Genomic DNA, 21,337 nt, shown 5'->3' on the forward strand with positions numbered 1-21,337 from the left:
GTTAAGGATTTGTGTTTATTTGTGTGTGTGTGTGTATGTATGTGTGTGTGTGCACGTGTATGTGTCTGTATAAGTAGGTACCATGTGCATGTAGGTGCCCATAGAGGCCAGAAGAGAGCTGGGGATACGGGCAGTTATGAGTCGGCCAACATGGGTGCTGGGGATGGAACTTGGGTTCTCTGGAAGAGCAGCAACTGTTTTTAAATGCTGAACCATCACTCCAGCTCAAAGATTTATTCTTCTTTTTATTTTGTTTTGTTTTTCGAGACGGGGCTTCTCTGTGTAGCTTTGAAGCCTGTCCTGGAACTCACTCTGTAGCCCAGGCTGGCCTCGAACTCACAGAGATCTGCCTGGTTCTGCCTTCTGAGTGCTGGGATTAAAAGCGTGTGCCACCACCGCCCTGTTCTTATTTTTATTTATGGGTGTGTATGCCGTAGGAGTGCAGGTACCTACAGAGGTTAAAAGAGGGCATCAGATCAGAGTTACAGGAGTTACAGGAGGTTGTGAGCTGCCGCTGGGGATGTTGGGAATGTTCTCTGGAAGAGCAGCAGGAGCTCTTAATTGCTTCTGTCTGCTCCAGCCCTGCCCCTCACTTTCATTATTGCGATAATATTTGACATACTAAAGTGGACAATTCTGTGGCATTTGGAATATCACAATCTGCCTTCCACTTGAAATAATGTATATGAATGTGCTTTATAAATCACAGAATGCTACAAATAGGATGTTATCCACCTCCAACCATTTTTCCAGGGCCACGTTGATAGCTGTGAGTCAGAGATAAATGCATTTCCTTTAATGTCACTTTGAAAGCAAGCACAGGGATGAACAAAGCTACATTTATGCATTAGTCTGTCATTGTGGGACTTTGTGGAGCAAAGAAGATAATTGGACATTATGTTGTTTTTGCATCTGGGATCACTTGCCGAGAAATCAGACACTGTTCTTAGGAGCTGACATCTCTGGATTCATGTTTGCTTTAAAAAATAAGCATGAAAGTTGGGGAGTGTTATTGGGAGGAGAGGGGAAGATTAATAAGTGTACTCTTGTGTAACTATGCTTTTCCCCTGAAATAACAGAGTCTAGATATAAGTCAAATGGGCCCCTCAGCTCCCCGACAGACTGAGTTTTGCAGTTCTGGGGTTACTCAGTGTCACACTGAGGCAGTGAGAAGGTGATGCTTCATGGAGATGGTGTTCTGACCTTTCTGCATGCAGATTTTCCCAGTGAGCCTTGAATACTCATTCCTGAGGAGGAACTCATGTAGAGTAGGTAGGACATGGAATAGAAAGAGCCATTTGCTTACTGTAGGATTTTCAGAGTTATTGTTAATCCCGTCAGGTGAAAATAAAACCACTACCTCAATTTTGAGCCACATTTGAAGGAAGCTTTAATTAAATACTAGCCAGGATGATGGACTCTGGCCAGGTCCATTCCAGGGTTCCCAGAAAATGGCCACAAGCTACTTTGGCCAGGTGCTTATAAAGGCAAACCCACAAGGCTACATACTTCCTGCCTTCATCCATTTGGGGGCAAGCATGCATCCTGACATACTTCCTGCCTACGTATGATCAAGCACATCCGGTGCAGTTGGGTCAACCAAACTTGTCTAGAGAAGTAAAAACTTGTAGCTTGTCCTCGCATATGAACAGCAGCCTCCAGCATCGCAGGAAGTACCCGCCCTTGGGCCAGGGCCTTACAGGTTACAGGTCTTTTTGTGTTATGGATCTTAGGCACAGTAATGAAAACTTAAAACATAGCTTTGATTCTCACATTATCCAAACATTTGGCTCAGCCTTATTTTCCATTTGATATGTTCCATTCCATTACCAGAGAGAAGGCTGAATGTCATAGACAGCTTATGGTATTTGAGAAAAATTCCCCCAAATGAGTTTGAGCCTTCCATAATTTTTCTTTTTAATTAAAGATAGGTTCTTATCCTTGTGGTCATAGCACACACCTTTAATCCCAGCACTTGGGAGACAGAGGCAGGGGGAATCTCTGAGTTTGAGGCCACTCTAGTCTAGAGTTCCAGGACAGCCAGGGCTACACAGAGAAACCCTGTCTTGAAAAAAGCAAAAAGTAAAAAGAAAAAAAAGATAGGTTCTTCCTATGTAGTCATGGCTGGCCTGCCCTGGAATTTGATTCGTAGACCAGACTAGCTGCAGACTTGCGGCAATCCTGCTTCCGCTTCCTCAGTGCTAGTGTTACAGGCCTGAGCCACCATGCCTGGTGGCCGCCGTATAGTTTATTTTAGTTAGGGAGAATTCCAGCATTGCTTTTGGCTGATTCTCCATGGAATAATCACGGCTTTCCCCTTCTTGGCTGCAGCCGTTCAGCAACGGATTAGTGACTGTGATGGTCCCTCAGCTGCGGAGGGAAAACAGCCTGCTCCTGTGGAATGTCTTTGACTTGAACACTCCAGTCCACACCTTTGTGGGACATGATGATGTGGTGCTGGAGTTCCAGTGGAGGAGACAGAAGGAAGGTGAGTGAGGAAGGTGGCTGTCTTGTCTTCTGAGCTCTGGGGGACAGCTGTAGCTGTCGTTTGGTCTAGTGAGGAGAACAGGGCTGGCTTTAGCAGGCCAGATCAAGGAGGGCTGTGTTCAGTTGTGTAAAGGGAGTAGGTAGCATTCTGTCCCCCAGTTCTCTTCTCCGGCTTCCGCTGTAAGTTCTCCTACTTGGAGGAGATCTGCTCCTGTGAGAGGCTGAGAGAGGTTTGTTGTTGAATCATTGCAAGGGTCAAAGACAGCGATTCTCAACCTGTACCGTAGGTCGTGACCCCTTTGGGGTTATCATATCGTATGTCCTGTGTATCAGATACTTATATTACAATTCATAACAGTAACAAAATTACATGAAGTAACAATGAAATAGTTTTATGGTTGGGGGGGTCACCCCAACATGAGGAACTATATTAAAGGGTCACAGCATTGGGAAGGGCAGAGTGGCTCATGCCTTTAATCCCAGGGCTCGGGAGGCAGAGGCAGGCAGTTCTCTGAGTTCGAGGCCAGTCTAGTCTACAAAACCAGTTCCAGGACACACAGATACACAGAGAAACCCGATCTTGAAACTACCCCTCCCCTTGAAAACAAACAAACAAACAAACCAATAAATCAATAGCAATTTTCCTCCTGCTCTCCCTCTTTTCCTCCCATCCTTCTTGTCTGTTTGTTTGTTTATTGATTGATTGTCGCTGGAGATCAAACCTAGGACCTCACACTTGCTACTGGGCTATGCCCCTGTCTTTCACTACCACTTTGTGAATTCCTAAAGCTAATTTAGATTTGTCTGTTTTCTTTGAACCTTTCATAATTGAATTATCCTGGATGTTTTTTAAATTTGACACCTTCTTCCCAAGCTAATGTTGCTCTGGTATATTTTTACCACCATGTCTCCTCATTGAGTTTGCATTGGACCACCTTACGCTTGGGCTTTGATTTTCACTGTGGGGAAGGCCCAGGATGTGGTAGCTGAGGGGAAAGGGTGCCTGGGAAAGAAGCAGTAGTCACAGGGGTTGGGTGTTGCTGAAGGACCAAAATGAGTGTGAAATACAAACATCTAGTTGAACACAAAGGAAGCTGTTTGATGTGTAAGAGAGAATTCCACAGTGGGCTGAGACTAGAAGCCAGGTCTCTAGGTAGCATAAGTAAGGCCACAGGGACTGCACTTGTTACTTCCAAGACAAGGAGTGGAGTGGGCAGTTGGGGAAAGCAGGAAGAAGATGCCGGAAAGGAGGTCAGTGGGAGAGCAAGGCATCTTGGGAAGGAGTGGGAGTAGCATGGAAGGTGCAAGTAGAGGAGATGAATTTATAAGGCCGTTAGGTCTACCTTTTCCTCCCAGCCAGGGGTATGTGGAAAGGATAGACGTAGGGTCAGAGTGTTGATGACCATGAACATGAGACTAGGTGGTGGAACTTCACAATGATCCAAAAAGGTTACTTTCTTGTTAGGTGTGCCTCGGGACATATTAAAACATGGGGAGACCACTGTTGGTTGAAGTGACACAGAGCAGGGACTGATGTAGAAGGGAGCTCGCCCTTGACCAAAGCCCACTTACCTGGTATCCTGTACAGATCATGTCTGTTGTCTCAGTGTCCCATCTACGAGTTGAGGGATTGAGGGAAATACTTTATAAATTCTGTGTTGTCTGAAGATGGCCCTGAAGGAGGTTGTAGGTGCTCAGCAGTTAGTCCAAGTGTCCCCATCTTTTATAAGCTGTTTCATGAAGCCCCCCAAACTTCTTCTTTTGAGTCATCCCCTGTGACTGGACCCAATATCTAAAATATGATTCAGCTAATTAAGAGGGCTAAAAGGTTGGTTATTTACTTTATAAAGAGATATATCACTTTACAAAATTATTTTGAACAGTGAGATGCAGTGTTGCATAGAAAACAGTTCATTTTTACAGAAGATTGCCTTTGTCCCAGCTCCTTGGGAGGGAGTGCGTTTGCAGAGGTGACGATTTAGGTGACCTTAGGTCTTAGCCTCACTCTCTGTCTGCTAATTTGTTAATTAGTATTTCACTTCATTTCTGTCTCTGCTCTCATGGGACTTTCCTGGGGAGTCCTAGCTCAAAACTGCTCTCAGCAGTCTGCCCTCTTCTCCGGTGATATTTTCTCGCCACTTATCCCCACCAGTATTTTATTACATATTTATTTGCTTGTCTTTTTCCACCATTGGAATTGTGAGCTCTATAACGATAGATGATTTTATTCATGCTACTGTTCTGGGGCCTAAGCGCATATCGGCCATAGACTAAGATGTTCAATAACTGCTTGTTGTAACTCGAATGTTAAGTAGTCTTTAAATAAGAAACCCGGGGCCAGATGTTGGAGTAAATGCTGAAGCATCAGAGAGACAAAGGAACAAGCCACAGCCACCACCTCCTACCTCACCAATTCCTCAGCCTGAAAAAGCCCTAGTTCCTGTCTCCTCACCCTTATATACCTTTCTCCGTCCAGCCATCATTTCCTGGTATTAAAGGCGTGTGTGCTTCCCAAGCAAAGGCATGAGATCTCAAGTGCTAGGATTAAAAGCGTGACTCCCAAGTACTGGTATTAAAGGTGTGTGCTACCATTGCCTGGCTCTGTTTCTCTCCTAGACTGAGTCAATCTCATGTAGTCCTGGGTGGCTTTGAACTCACTTAGATCCAGATGGATCTCTGCCTCCAGAGTGCTAGGATTAAGAGTATGTGCCACCGCTGCCTGGCCTCTATGTTTAATTTAGTGGCTTGTTCTGTCCTCTGATCTTCAGGCAAAGTTTATTAGGGTACACAATATATCACCACAATTTGTGGAATGTATATACATATGAATGAATGAAGGAGTAAGTGAGTGAATGAATCTTACTCCATTGCTGCCTGTAACAAAATGGATGTCAAATCTAGAGGATGTGTTTTAGGATTTTTTTTTGTTGTTGTTTTGTTTTTTGTTTTTTGAGACAGGGTTTCTCTGTGTAGCTTTGCGCCTTTCCTAGAACTCACTTGGTAGCCCAGGCTGGCCTCGAACTCACAGAGATCCGCTTGGCTCTGCCTCTCGAGTGCTGGGATTAAAGGCGTGCGCCACCACCGCCCGGCTGTGTTTTAGGATTTTTATTTGATGATTTCTAGGGTCCAAGGACTACCAACTTGTCACGTGGTCCCGGGATCAGACCTTGAGGATGTGGCGGGTGGATTACCAAATGCAGAGGGTATGTACTTAGTATTACTATAGAGACGTATAAGTGGATATACCAGAACTTTAACCAAAAGATACAAAATATTGGAGAATATAGGCTGACATTTAACATATGTCTGTGGTGGGCTGGTGGCTTGTGCATGCCACACTGGCTTGGAGGTCTTTAAGAACCAAAGTCTTCTTCACTTTAAGGCTGAAGACTCTGTTTTTCCCCTCTTGTCCTCCTTCCAGTGTTTTCATATATGAGTGTTTGGTTCTTATGTAAATGGAAGGGGTACCTGATACGTCGCTCCGAACAGTCAGGGGCAGTCTTCTTTTGGTTCAGTGGCTGAATTGATGGTGAGAAAACGGCTCACTGGTGTTTCACACCCAACAGCATTTCTCACACCAGCCCCTCCAGGACTGATGGGAAATGCTGGGTGAATGCTTAGTCTAAACTCACCTGAGCATTTTGGTTAAGCCCTATTATCTTATCACTTTTTATTTAAATCTGTTTTTTCCAGAACATGCCATTTGGTCCAAATGCTTAGGGTTATGGTAATTTTGCTTGTGAGTTAGCTGAATCATTCCATTAAGACTTGGAATTTAAGTTGATTTTTTTCCTCAGCATTTTTCACTCTGATCATGATGGAAAATGTCTAGAGTGGAGTAATAGAGTGCATTATCCTTTGTATTTAACCAGGGAATGTTAGTGATGGGTAAAATCTATTTTGATTATACCAGCTCTTAGCTGACACATCCCCGTCCTTTATGATTCCATTTTTTAAGACAGAACTCTTTAGCCAGACATAGTGACTGTTTCTGTTACTTCTCTGGTTCTCCATCTTTAAGCCAGGGTCTTGTGCATGCTGGGTAAGCACTTTAACCCTGAACCACATTCCCACCCCACCCTCTGCCCTGCTTTCAGCTCTGTGCCAATGACATACTGGATGGTGTTGATGAGTTCATTGAGAGCATTTCTCTTCTGCCGGAACCAGAGAAGACCCTACACACTCAAGACACAGATCACCAGCCCAGCGCAAGCCACGGCGAAGAAGATGGTAATGGATCTGATGTCCTAGGTGAGGGGCCCCACTATGCATTCCAGAGTTACGTGGCAGATACCCCAGGACTCACTCATTTCCTAAAACAGTTTCAATATTGACTGTCTCTCCTGGTAGCCTTAAAGGAAGATCCTCCCAGCAGTTTGCTGGAAGAGAGGAAATCGGACCAGCTAGGCCTGCCTCAGACTCTGCAGCAGGAATTCTCCTTGATCAATGTGCAAATCCGGAATGTCAATGTGGAGGTAAGTCAGAGTAATGACCTGGGCTTGTGGATGGAGTGTGTGGGAGTGTGGGTGATGGGTCTGTCGGAGCCGGAGTTAGAGGCAGGTGTCAGCTGCCCAAACACAGGTGCCGGCCTGAACCTCGGCCCTGTGGAAAAACAGCAAGCATGCTTAACTGCTGAGCCGACTCTGTAGCTCCAGCCTTCTTTTTTAATTCCTAAGTTTTCTAAGGACACTTCTGAAGCTCATGTGCCGTAGCATCTCCCTAGCATCTCTCCAGCCCTTACTTTCTGTGTGTGGTGATGTTTGCTCTGGGGAGGCTTACTGGTTGACAAGATTATGGGGAGGTTAATGGCAGAGCTGAATTTGGAGCTGAATCTCCTAAATCTCCGTGTTGTTGTTCTGTGCTCCCCCACCTTCCTTTGTGAGCTGGTTTCCTTTGATGTAAATTCAGAGGAAGAAGGTGACCGGAGCCTCTTGGTTCACTTAGCACTTGGAACAGTCTTGCACCAGCAGGTTGTTTATCAGTGACAAGGTCCTGAGGAGGACACATGGCCAGGAGATGAGACCACAAAGAAAACAGGAATCTGGGGTCAGGAGGTCTTGCACAAGCTATGTCTTATGCCAAGCAAACTTATTAAGAAGTACAATATCTTACATGCTGTTTCCAGGGGGAGAAATGGGAGGAAGGCAGCAGAAGCTATCACACAGTGGGACACAGTCAGCAAGATGCTAGTCAAGCAGTGTTGCCCAAAGAGAACACAGGGTATCGCAAGTACATCCCAGACTGACCACACAGCTGCCTTGGGACCGATAACTCCAGTCTCTTCAAGGGGAAAAGCCACGTTCCCAGGAACCAAAACCCTGACTCATTCAAGGCCCAGGTCCCAGCTCCAGACTAGACCATGGCAAATCTGCCCCTTGGCAAGGACACAAAACTAGGTTCCTTTTGTGATCTCATCCGGGCCTCTGAGAAGCCTTGGATTGGCCTGACTCTCAACATGGAGCAGTGTGTGTGTGTGTGTGTGTGTGTGTGTGTGTGTGTGTGAGTGTGTGTCTGTGTGTAGATTTCAAAATTCTTTGCTTTAGAGAACTGAGTACCACTCCAGAAAGGGATTTTAAAGCTTTGATAACTTTCCTTTTGCTCAGAGGTATTCCACTACAGACAGATAAGTACTTCAGTGCCAGGGTCTGCTGGTCTCTAACGTTGTTGTGTAATGTGTAGTGTGACTGTGCTTTACAGCTGAGGGAATTGAGACAGAGGGACGAATGACTTCAAAGGCCAGCAGCTGTTTGGTCTACATGTATGTCTGCACACCACGTGTGTGCAGTGCCTGCAGAGGTCAGAAGAGGACACTGGATCCCCCCAAACTGGAGTTACAGGCAACTGTGAACTGTCACGTGGGTTCTGAGAATTGAACCTGGGTCCTCTGCAAAAGCAGCCAGTGCTCTTAACCGCTGAGCCATCTCTCCAGACCCCTGATGATAATATTTGAATATTTGAATTGAATGTAGTTTGCACAGTCGAAGTTTCTCGATTTCCCACGGGTTTCACCCTTTCACTATACTTTACTTCAGTTGCTTTCTCTAGTTGGCCACGTCGGAAATCACCAGAGCTAAAGGCTGCATTAATTGCCTGTCTGTATCAACTTAGTCTATACTGCTGCTCTCCTAGTTGATTCCAGAGTTGGGCAGCTTTCACCACTGTCTAATTCCAGAACGTTCCCATCACCCTAAAAAACAAAACAAAACAAAATTCTGTAACCAGCAAAGTGTGGTAGCACATTTTTGTAATCCCAACACTCAGTAAAGATCATGAGTTCAAGGTCAGCCTTGGCTGCATAACAAATTCCAGGCCAGCCTGGGGTACATAGTAAAGTCCTGTCTCTCAATCAGTTAGTCAATCAATCAATCAATCAATCAATCAACAAATAAATGAATGAATGAATAAAACAAGTAAATAAAAATAAAGCAACTCTTTTTTTTGCATCTCTCAGGTGGATCAGAGCTTAAGAGCTCTGGCTACTCTTTCAGAGGGCCCAAGTTTGATTCCTAACACCCACATGGCAGCTCACAGCTGCCTCTAACTCCGTTGTCCTCTTCTGCCCTCCAAAGGCACCAGGCACGTAGGTGTTGTGCAGACATACCCATACGTATAAAATTAAAAAACAATACGTATGAATTTATTTAAAACAGTACAAAACTTAGAAATCTTTTCTGAAAAATGAATTGTCTTTCAAACTCACTTGCTTTTATAGGCACTTTCCTTTTACTCAGTTACTAGGAACACGAGCATTTATGTTGATTGTTAAAAATCCATTCGCATTCTGCTGAGGGTGTGGCTTGGGGGTAGAGTACTTGTCTTGCTTGTTCAAGGCCCCAGGCTTGAGGCTCAACACTGCAAATAAAATACAGCACAATATGATAAAGTAAATGTGTTTGCATCTGAAGACCCTTTGCAGTTTGTCTCCAAAGCACCTTGGGCTTGTGTCTTGCAGATGGACGCTGCAGACAGGAGCTGCACGGTGTCTGTGCATTGTAGCAACCATCGTGTCAAGATGCTGGTGACATTCCCAGCACAGTACCCCAACAACGCTGCTCCTTCTTTCCAGTTCATTAACCCTACCACCATCACGTCTGCCGTGAAGGCCAAGCTGCTGAAGGTAAGGCTGGGTCCCATCTTTAACTTCTCCTTGCGTCTGTAGCACAGGCATTGGTGAGGTTGAGCACAAACCTGGATCTTAAGATTTAGAAGTTGCCTGTTCCCCATGTGCTGCAGTATCTGCTGCTTAGATACTGTCTTGGCCTCCCACTTGGTCCAGTCAGCAGTAGGGCAGGGTTCTTAACTGCTTTTTTTGAGGGGGTGGGTATGGATGTCCTTTGGAATTCTAATAGAAACTGTTGACTTTTCTTCAGAAAAACTCTTACAAATGTTGGATAGGAAGGGTTTCATAAATACTTCAGGCAAATAAATGAACTATAAGCAATGTGCTTGCAAATTTAGAGCTTTGCATTAGTCTGAGGTTATGAACTCTGCAAGGCAATTTCACTTGTCTAGAAGAAATAGGTAGGATATATTTTGAAGCTAAAAAAATATTTGACAGTTAGAAAAAATTTATGTATAGTCATTGAAAAAATCTCAGAAAAGTAGGAGCTGGAGAGATGGCTCAGAGGTTAAGAGCACTGCCTACTCTTCCAGAAGTCCTGAGTTTAGTTCCCAGCAACCAACCACATGGTTGCTCACAACCAACTTTAATGAGATCTGGTGCCCTCTTCTGGCGTGCAGGCATACATGCAGGCAGAACACTGTATACATAATAAATAAATCTTTAAAAAAAAAAAATCAAAAATTTCAGAAAAGGAGCGCTGTGGGTTCGGAAACTGACACATGTGTAAAATAATCTTAAGATAAATTAATTTTAACAGTACTTTTATTTAACTCAGCATATGTAAAATAATATTGTATGTCAACATATAATTAGTGAAAATGAGCCAGATAGGGTAATACAGTCCTTTAATGCGTGCACCTATTGTGGGAAGCAGTGAGATCAGGAGTTCAAGGTCATCTTCAGCTACATAGCAAGTTTGAGGCCAGCCTGGGCTACATGAGTCCCTGGGTCGACTCCTGCAAATGAGATACCTTACGCTTTTTATTTTTGATAAAAACTTCTGTGGAGTTGTGAATTTTATACTTGCAGTAGCTGTGAGTTTGGAGGAGGCTCATTTCCTGTGCTCTCTGCAGGCAGTGAGGGCAGCGGTCCAGTGCATGTGCCTGTCTTAATGTGGGTGTCAGTTCATATCTCTAGCATGTACTTTAAAATGTCAGGGGTCACCGTTTTTGTGGATAAAAATAGAGCAATGCATGGTAACTTGCTGAATAGAAATCTTTGGCCTGGCTTATATCACTCAGAGCAGTTTTCTCTCCAGCCCAGTGATGGTGTTTACAAAATGATGATATTTGTCATGTGTGGAAGCAAAGCTGTGTAGAACTCACTAGAAAGAAAGAATAGTCGTTCTGTTCTGTCTAAGGCTCAGGAAAGTTCTTCCCTTGAGCCCCTATGGGAACCAGTAGAAGCCTCAGGCCTGACCGTGTGCCAGCCTCCCAGTGCCAACATGTTTCCAACCACTTTGCAGAATAAAGCCAAGCAGGAAACATATGGACATATGATTCTCTCCCTGATGGTGTTTTGGGTCTTTTCCAGATCCTAAAGGACACTTCCCTGCAGAAAGTGAAGCGCAACCAGAGCTGTTTGGAGCCTTGCCTGCGCCAGCTCGTCTCCTGCCTTGAGTCTTTCGTGGTGGGAAACGTGAACTTGTTGAGCCGACCCATGCTTTAGTGTCTTGTCGCAGTTCCTGTCCCTCAGACCCTGGCTCCCGTTGTAGTACCGCACCACTGTCTTGTGATCCAGCTTCCAGAGAGGTTATGGGTTCTAGTGTGTTTATGTTTGATTTCAGAACCAAGAGGACAGTACTTCTAGCAACCCATTTGCACTCCCAAACTCTGTCACACCACCCTTACCGACATTTGCCCGGGTAACCACTGCCTATGGGTCATACCAGGATGCCAATGTTCCCTTTCCTAGGACCTCTGGGGCCAGGTTCTGTGGAGCAGGTAGGTCTCTCTGTTCTTTGACTCTTAACTCTGAAGGAGTGTAGCTAAGAAAGGCCTATATTCTGCATAATTATCAGAAAATGTTTGTTTTTAACTTTGCAAGAGCTCAAAACAACATATGGTGTAATGCTAAATTGGTATCTGTGGATATAGCCTAAGAATGTTTACCAGGGGCCTGGAGAGATGGCTCAGCAGTACAGAGCACTTGCTGCTCTTCCGGGGGACTCAAGTTCAGTTCCCAGCACCCAGGTCCAGCAGCTCACAACTCCAGCTCCAGGAGATCTCACATCTTTTCTGGGCCTCAACAGGCATCTGGACACACATAGCATACACATACATGTACACATAAGTAAAATAAGTAGGTCTTTGTAAAAAAGAATGTTCACCATAATTGAAGTCTAAACTGTTTTAGTTCTGATGATCCTGAATCTGCATCTACTTAGATCCCCTGATTCTTTTACCTCTCCTGGATCTTGTAGACTCTCACCTTGTTCCTTTTAAGGATTGGTGTAGTCACAAGCATTGGCAGTTGGTGGAGATGTGCCTCAGATATACTGAAGTAGAAGAAAAAAAAACCCTGCCTGGCTGGTGATAAGAATGGTTAGCATGTGCAAGGTCCCACATACAATCTCTAGTACCACCAAAACAATTATTTTAAGTATAGTTATTAATCCAGGCATAGAGGTTCATGTCTTGATCCCAGTACTTAGTCTGCTGAGGCTGGAGGCTTGCTGTGAGTTCCAGTCCAGCTTGGGCTCCCTAGTGAGACCCTGTCTCAAAGAACAAAAAGGTTAGCCAGTCCTGCTTTAGGATTCTCATGTCCAGCTCACTGACAGCACCGTGCTCATGTCTCCTTGGTCAGGTTACCTGGTGTACTTCACAAGGCCCATGACGATGCATCGAGCAGTGTCACCGACAGAGCCTACTCCTCGGTGAGTCTGGGAGATGCAGCAGCAATCTGCATCTTGGGTCTCTCTGGAAAGTTCATTTCAGGTCTTCAGTTAAATCCCTCTTACAAGATTCCTTCTTCAAATACTGAGGTTCATGAACTTATTTCTACTGGAAGGTTCGTATCAGAGCACAGGGAAGGCAGCTTGTTGAAAGTGGTTAGACTGGGTTGTAAGCCTAGTGGTAGTTTATGTGCAGAGCATGTACAAGGACCTGGAGGAGGGGAAAGAGGGAATTCTTTCTAAGTGTTTGACTCCCATTGTGAAACTTTTACTTAATTTTATTATTTAATATTAAGCTGAAAGTAGAAATACCATCTATAGTTAACCAACGCTAATAGGCCACTTCTAAAATCAGGGTATGTCATTTTAAAATTGTGTGTTGGAAAAACTCAGACCACACTAACGTTTTAAATGAAAATGCAAAAGCCTACCCTCCCTCCCTCCCTCCCTCCTCTGTGCCAGAAGGAGCCACGGTCTTACAGCACATTTCTGCCCTGGGCACTAGTTTTCTGTGCTACTTCCCTGATGGACAAACTAGTGGGACAGATGAGGTGTGAGCTTTATAGCCAGATTACCTGTGTCCACATTTTGGCTGGTTGATTCTTTTACTGTGGACAGTGTATCTAAACCGATTTGATTTTTTCAGCAGTCACATGGGAAGATCCTTTAGTTGCCAGTAAAAAAATTTAAAAGAAAAGATTGAATACCTTAAAAGAAAGGATTGAAGATGCTATTGCTTGAGTGGGAGGTTGCCAGTTTCTGCATTAGTTCGAGCAGATGAAACCTTGATGCCCAAGAACTGGGGTTAACTAACCAGGAGCCCTACACCTACTCTCCAAAGGAAGCCATGAATAGCTGGTCAGGACTTGGGATCACATGTTCTAGTGGGGACGTTTTTCAGCTAGCAGTCTTTCATTGAGGTGTAATTGGCAGTAGACAAGTCTGAAGTTTACTGCTCAGTGACCAATCCTCAGCTCAAAATACAAAACATTGTCTTGACTCCTCAAAGGTCCTGGTTCCTTTGCCAAGCTCCACAGGAAACCACCGTCTTGACATCTGTCACCAGTTTTGCCTGCTTTTAAACCTCACTGAATTAGAGTCAAGCAGCATGACCTGCTTTATGTCTGGCTTACTTTGTTCAACTTAATGTTATTGAACTTGATGTGAATGGCTGCATAAATCCATAATTGCACTGAATGAACATAACGCAGGGCGATTCATTCTGTGGATGGATGTTTGGATCATTTCCTGTTTGGGACTATTAAAAGTAAAACTAGGTATACACGCCTCCCTTTTTTTTTTCCTTTTCTTTTCTTTCATGGATATAGTAATTTCTTGACTCAAGGAGTGGAACTGCTGAGTCATAGGGATAGACATCTATTTAACTTGGAGAAAGTGTGTGCTCAGTGGTGAGGGCATTTTGTCCTCTTCTCTCTGAAGGCTCAGAGGATTGATTCCTCCACATCTTCTCTCTGTGTTGCCAATCTGTTCAACTTCTGTCATTGTGGTGGGTGGGAAATATTATCTTGTTGCTTTAATTTGCATTCCCACGATGATGACTAATGATATGAGCAGCTTTTGTGTGCTTATTGACCATTTGGGCGTCTCCTTTTGTGATGTGCCCGTTCAAGTATCACGCACTGTGTTACTTATTTGTGCTAGCTATCTATTTTGATTGCAGATCTTTTGCTGGATGTATGCACTGATTCTCTTCTAATCTATGGCTCTTTTTTCTCCCTCCTTAGTAATATTCAGTGAACATGGTTTTCAATTTTGATGCTGTCTAATTCATCATTTTTTAATTTTATGGTTAGTGATTTTTGTATTATATCAAAAGAGAGAGAGAGAGAGAAAAAAACCCTCAGTCTACATCAAGGTCACAAAAATGCCCTTCTGCATCTTCTTCTGTGCGTCTACAGCTTAAATTCCTTGTTTAAGGTCCGTGGTGTCAGTCCCTTTGGTGTTTATGATGTGAGGTAAGGGTGAACATTGGTTTTATTTAATAGAAATGAACGGTTGTTCTAGCAGCATTTCTGCAGCCTGCCTGCCTTCACGGATGAAAAGTGGTCATCTGTTTCTGCACCCTAGTTATTCTTTTGATCTCTTCGTCTCTCCCATGTCTTAATACTCAGAATGTAGCCTTCTATGGTAAGTCTTTAAGTTTGGTGGAGTGAGTTCTCCAAGGTTATTCTTTCTTAGTTTTTTGTTGGCTATTGTAGGCCTTTGAACCTCCACGAAGTTATATCAGCTTGTTAGTTTCTACAACGCCTGCTCGTGTTTTGATTGGAATTACGCTGACTCTGCGTATCAGTTAAGAGAAATCTGATGTTGTAACTGTGGAACCTTTTCATTCCCTGGCATGGATATCTCTCCATTGTTATGCATCTTCTTTAATGACTCTTAGGAATATTTTGTATTTCCAGTTCATGTTTTTTCATTATATGTGTTCCTAAGTTATTCAACTTTTTTTTTTTTAAGACAGGGCTTCCCTCAATAGCTCAGACTATCCTGAGACTCACTATAGCCCAGCCTGGCCTTGAACTCATAGCAGTTCTGTCTCAGCTCTCCTAGGACTGAGATTACAAGTGTGAGCCCTATGTCTGCCTATTTGATGTGTTTTGATAATAAAAATTGAAATTTTTTTCAAATGATTTTTTTATATTTATGTGTGTGCGTGTGCACGTGCACATGTGTCTTTACCAACTGAGCCATCATATGTGTGTGTGTGTGTGTGTGTGTGTGTGTGTGTGTGTGTGTATGCACACGCGTGCACGTGTCTTTACCAGCTGGGCCATCTTATAGGTGTGTGTGTGTGTATGCGCGTGCGTGCACGTGTCTTTACCAGCTGGGCCATCTTATAGGTGTGTGTGTGTGTGTGTGTCTTTACCAGCTGAACCATCTTTTGGCCCTCAAATGATTATTTCTAGTATCTGGAAACACAGCAGATTTTTGTAGATTAGCAGGTCTAGTAGTCTGTAGAGTCCTCTGAGTTTTCTGTCTGTAGTCATGGGAGAGTCTGTTTCTGCAGTCTGCAGAAATAATGTTACTCAGGGTATAGAGGCTACAGCCAATATGGACAACTCTCATTTCCACCACAGATCTCTCTCAGCCCTATCTGCGTATCACACTGGCTTGATTGCCCCGATGAAAATCCGCACCGAGGCCCCCGGGAACCTGCGTTTGTACAGTGGGAGCCCAACTCGCAGCGAGAAAGAGCAGGTCTCCATCAGCTCCTTCTACTACAAGGAACGGGTAAGCGTCTGAGCCATTGCCTTGGAGTTTTGTTCCTGTCTCCTGTGCCGTGCTCAGTAGCTGAGTTAGTAATCCCCCTGTAGTATTCACTTTCATAGCTAGGTTATAGAAGGAAGGTCGCCCTGTTGCTTTCAGTCGGTTTAAACTACTATAAACCGTGGGGTAGAAGGAGAAGGGCTTTGTTCTTATACCCTAACTACAAAGTGAAGGTGTACTTCACTCCTCCCTTAAAGTCTGCCCTGGCAATCCCCATGAGGTGAATTGATCCCCATATTTCAGGTAGAATAATTTAACTTTGGGTCTTCCATGATATCCTGATATCATGATGTCTGTCAACACACTGAGAGTTGCTTCTGGATGCTGGAGATCTTGGTGGGTTTGCAAGTACTTGATCCCTAGAAAGTTTTCCAGAGTGGATCAGCTGGTACAAAAATTACCTGAACTTGCCCTTAATTTTTTTTTTTTAGAGACAGGGTCTCACTCTGTAACCTTGGCTGGCTTGGAACTCATAGAGATCCACCTGCCTCTGCCTCCTGAGTGTTGAGGTTGAAGGTGTGTGCCACCGTGCCCAGCTTTTCTGGGGTTCTTAAGTAATACATTGTCCCTAAAGTACTTATCGTTTAGCGGGTGGAACCTGCTAAGCCCGGGAATGCCTAGAGCTCTTTGTGCTGTCAGACTGAGAGCCTGGCCTCCACGCTGACGGGCCTAAAGTCAGCGTCCCTGCTGACCTACTGCACAGATTCTTCCTTAAAAATTCTTCATTGTTTCCCATAAAATAGGAAATAACAACTGTCGGTAACTAAAATCGGCCTTAAAAATGGAATCATTTAAAATAAAATAAAAAATGTTTTGTTTTTTTTATCAAGTATTTTAAGTATCTTCACATGTGTTGTAGCGGAGCCTGCCTCCAGTTCCCACTGATGGCTGACCAGCTCTGACTAGTCTAGTCTCAGGGCTTAGGTGGCTGAAATTGAGCAGCAGCTGGTATTTGGGATAGTTCCATCTTGGGCAAAGCCATCTAGTCAAACAGGAATATGGTTCTAGCTGGCTTCCTGCATGCCTTCCACTCTCCACACTCCCTCTCCCCTTCTCCCTGATGGTGGGGTTCTGTCCCTCTGGCTGTCACAGACCTTCCTCAAGCACCCACCAGACTTTATCTCCCCCAAGTTCATTTACATTAAAAAATTAGCCCCTTCCCCCCTTTTCTGTAAGGCAGATGGTAACTGGGTAGAAGATTTGAGAGTTGGAGCATTCAGTTGGCATAAAAGCCACTTATGGTTAGGTAAATGAGGGTTGTATTTAGTATCAGGACCGGTTTGAAGAGATCTCTGAGTCAGAGGCAGTTCTGAAGGGGCAATTCCGAATGCCCGTTGGATTCACGTCATGTGAGTCACCCATGCTTGCAATTTGATTGGCCAGAATAGACTGGCCCACATATTTGACTTGGAGCTCACAGAAAGCCCATCTGTACTCAGAGTGCTTGTGGTTCCAGGACAGAAGCATTGGTGATGCCTGCATTCGTGGTTACAGTGGTCTGCCCTTCCCCACCAACACTGTGTTCACGAGGAAGCACCGAGAGAGCATGTGGCTAGAGAGGACCGTGAGGTCTCAGTGTGGCCAGTTCCTAGACTGCTCTTCTCTGCAGGAAATGGGCTGATCCAACATAGGAAGGAGCCTTTAGGGTTTGTTTTTACATAGCAACCAAATAAAATGGGGAGCACTTTTTTTTATCATCATAGTGTAGCATGAAACCCTGCCCTGGTATATACCGTATGCACAGTAACAATAGCTGGTCACAAATGTGTAGTTTAGAGAATTAACAAGCACCCCAGTCAAGAAGCAGAAGACTGTGAGACCTTCAGGACCCTGGGGGAGGAGACACAATTAAAGAATGCACATAATAATTGTGAAGGTAAATTGTGGGCACATGCTTCTGTCTGGCCACTTTTGATCTAAAGTTTCATGTGGTTCAGTGTATTTAAGATGCCCCAAACAAATGTCAGTTGTTTTGTGATAAATTTGAAATAACCTTATCTCTCCCTGCCGCTTGTTCATGCTTTATCCTGTTTAAATAGAGCAGGGCAGCTAAGCCTGCTGGCTTCCGTAGGTGGTCTCGTCTTCCTCACAGAGCTCAGTCATTCTTAAGGACTATTTTCTCCTCAGGAGAAATGATTTCATTTTCTTACTTTGGGTCTGGAAACGTTTCCGGCTAACTGAAAATCTGTGTGTCCACATTTTTCTCCTGTGTACTTTCATATCCTTTAGGTCTCCGCCCCCGAGAGCTTTAATGAGGGAGGCAGAAGGGCTCAGGGGTGCCTGCATTAAAGCCTAGCAAGAAGGGGTTGCTCAGAGAGTGCAGAGTCCCATGCAGCCGCTTAAAAGTGTGAGTGACCTAAAGACCTGTCATGTCCCATATAAGTCAGAAAGCATGGATGCTCACAAGGGCAGACTTGGCAAATAGGCCAATGATTACCAGCCAAGGAATTATTGTTTATTCTAGAACTTCTAATAAATGTTGAGCATTGACCTACAGACACTTTTCACATTTTGCAGCCTCTCATCTCTGCTTCAGTTTATGTTATTGAAATAGTTCTGCTGTAAGTAACTGGAGAGGCCTTTCGCTTAGTAGAGGAACATCTGATCTCTGCCCACCCCACACCAGATCAGCTTGGCTAGCTGGAGTGCCTAGAGAGCATTCCCCCTCAGCTTAGTCCCTCCTCCGCCGGGCATTGTTCTGAAAACAGTTTTTCAGCCCCAGTGCTGAGGCATTCGGTTGCCTCCTTGCTCCCGGCCACACTGGGAACTGAGCCTATTGAAGAAATGCTTAGGAATAAGAGTGTGTTCTGGTGTGTTCCTCACACTTGTGAGGTGAAGGGGAACTATCTTTCCTGTTTCTCCAACGGCAGCAGGACCTTAGTCCTGTCAGAGTCCCTCATGCCTTCCCCTGGGTTCCTTTGTCAGAGTGTGTTGACATCAGCCTCCTTATATCCTGGACAGTGACTAAAGAGAAGCTGAAGCCGAGCTCGAGGCAGGTGGGCTGGGGGAGGAGAGGGGCACAGATGCTGCCGTGCTCAGCCTTCCAGTCACCCCAGTTCCCATTTTGCAGCATATATACCTATAAATCCATCCGATGTGGGGGAAACTTTCATTTTATTCTATATTTCTCCCTTTTAATTTTCTTGGTGTTTTTCTTCCCTCTTCCTGGGTGTAACGTTTTCACGCACAGATGTCTCCTCGCTCTGCCCGGCGACGTTGGTCCATACAAGCAATTAACGACTTCCCGGTACTGTGCGCTGTGCAAATGCTCTCCTTGACTAATCCTGTCTCTACCAAAGGCCCAAGAATAAAATGCCACCTGCCTGGCTTTGAGGAACCTGAATGACAGACAGGCTGGCTGGTGTTCAGGACCAGCGACAATAAAATTTTCACCCTGGGGAGGCAGGCACCAAGGACTGCCTCCTTGTCAGTCGTGGTATTTCAACTGGGTAAACACTTAAGGATCACGAATGGGCTTTGCAAATGAAACTCACTACTGGGTTCTTGGGAAGGACCCTGATCAAATGACTGCAGCTCACCTGATATCACTTGGGGCACTCTGCTAATTGCATGGAGATTCCAAAAGCCTACCTTTGGCATGGGGGCAGCCGAGGAAGATAGAAGAGACCTCTGCCATTTAGTCTCTGTTTTGTAGCCTCAGGCCGATCAGAGAGGGAAGTACCTACTTGCTTCATTGGCATGCTACCTGAGCTGGTTTTGTCCTTTGGGAATTTTCCGGAACAAATTTTTCTTCTTACCATCAGTATTTTGCATTCATAATAAAATTTGCTGTGGACATCCTCAGATCCTCCTTCCTTTCCTACTCATTCCTATTGGCCTTCTCCCCTCTTCTGTCTTCCTCTCCCACCCCCTTCATGTTTCAGTAGTGCCAAGGTGTCCTCAAGGCAGCCTTGAGGCCTGTATCAATTTTGTTGGCTATAAAGAATGTTTAGAACAACAGACCATTACTCCTTTCCTACGAAAACCAGTTGGAACCAGGAGCCTGGAGTAGCGAGAACCACTGCTCAGCGGCTTGCGGGTAGAGCCGCCAGCACGGCCTCTTCCCAGAGAGCTGCTTCCGTTCGCTCCCTCGCTGAGTCTCACTGGTTTCCACCGCTCTGTACATAGGAGCTCATTTGACTCCCTGCCCACTCTGCTGATTATGCATTGTTGATGGGGTTGCTGCGAAGCAGTCGGTGGCTTATTCTTGGGCTGTTTTTACATTTAACCCATTTACTGGTATCAGTGTTGCCTCCGATTGTAGCAGGGACTCTAGTGTTGCAATCACGAGCTGGCTAGTGGTTTGTTATGTAGTGCCTCCCTCCATGCGGCCCCTTTTCCCTGTCCTCTCTGTCCTCCACGACCACCTCCCCAGGATGTTCACAAGGACATCCCAGAGCTCATCATGCGATAACCTGTCTGCCTTGCTTTGTCTCCTCCCTCAGTCTCTCCTCATGACATCTGTGAGAAAGGGCATATTCTGTTGATGGAGCACTGAAAAGACCCGAGAGAAAGACAGAGTCCTGGCCTCCTAGAGGTACCCATTTTGCTGTGCAGAAAGGAATCCACCTTGAGACCTGTCAGAATGGGACTGGAGCAGTGCAAGAGGGCTAGGACCAGTTTTAGACCATGGTGCCCTTCCTGACCTGGACAGAGTGACCACACCTCAACCTTGTATGTCTGTGTTCTCTATAAGCAGAGAATCCCAAGAGAAACCCAGGGATGTTACTTGACAGTTGTACAGACAGCAAAGAGCCCTAAAGTACCTGAAGGTATTAGGGAGAAAGTTAGGTTTAGGGAAAGTGGATGGGGTAGGATTGTTTCTTATTGCCCAAAGTTGTAGGAAATTCCCTGAAAAACTTGCTTACCTTCTCATCAGAGAGCAGCCAGGACCTAAGGCCTCAGCTAACATATTTCAAGATTATCATATCTTCGTTTAGGCAGCTTTGTTATGTTTTAATTTCTAGAATAATTGGCCATCTGAATGATCACTGTAACACAAAGGGGAGACATTTAGAATTGCCACCCTACAAAATTAAACAAAACAAAACAAAAAACAGCCACCACTGTTTTGCCCCTGCAGGATTTGGGGCAGTGTTTTATGGTTATTCCTTACTAGATTAAAACAAAACAACACAACAACAAAAAAGCCAAAACGAGGAAGAACCCCACAGAAACAAAACAGTAGTTGTTGTTCCGTAGCTACACTTACAGTTTTATCCCTAGTGGCAGCTAAAATTAGGGTGACCTTATGTTGGGGAACCTCCCTCTATTGCAGGCTGAGCAGCTGTGTGAGGCTCCTCTGTCATCTCGTAGACACCCAGTATCGGATGGAAACCCCTAGAAGCTTGTTGTCTCATGCAGTCCCAGGAAATACAGACCAGTTTCTGCAGTTCAATGAGGGATAATTGCAGAAGGTTGATGAAAACCGCTGCCTTTCTGTTTTCACTAAGGGATTGGCAGCTCACATTTATTTGTTTCTATTGGTCTGCTAAAGGAGAAGAGTCTTAAAACATCTCTTTGGACTCTGATTTTTCTTCTATATG

General features: G+C 44.8%; 1 protein-coding gene across 1 annotated transcript in view; it reads left to right on the forward strand.

The window, feature by feature from the left end:
• The window catches only part of Wdr59 (WD repeat domain 59), a 79,621-nt gene that overhangs the window by 38,516 nt on the left and 19,768 nt on the right, over window positions 1–21,337 (forward strand). The window contains exons 10-19 of the mRNA XM_059263983.1: window positions 2,332–2,488; window positions 5,611–5,690; window positions 6,585–6,738; window positions 6,838–6,962; window positions 9,440–9,604; window positions 11,144–11,239; window positions 11,397–11,553; window positions 12,416–12,485; window positions 15,602–15,755; window positions 18,982–19,038. Coding sequence (XP_059119966.1) covers window positions 2,332–2,488; window positions 5,611–5,690; window positions 6,585–6,738; window positions 6,838–6,962; window positions 9,440–9,604; window positions 11,144–11,239; window positions 11,397–11,553; window positions 12,416–12,485; window positions 15,602–15,755; window positions 18,982–19,038 — 1,215 coding nt within the window. The remainder of the gene's footprint in view (window positions 1–2,331; window positions 2,489–5,610; window positions 5,691–6,584; window positions 6,739–6,837; window positions 6,963–9,439; window positions 9,605–11,143; window positions 11,240–11,396; window positions 11,554–12,415; window positions 12,486–15,601; window positions 15,756–18,981; window positions 19,039–21,337) is intronic.

Source organism: Peromyscus eremicus, chromosome 5, assembly GCF_949786415.1.
Source record: "Peromyscus eremicus chromosome 5, PerEre_H2_v1, whole genome shotgun sequence".
Lineage (NCBI taxonomy): Eukaryota > Metazoa > Chordata > Mammalia > Rodentia > Cricetidae > Peromyscus > Peromyscus eremicus.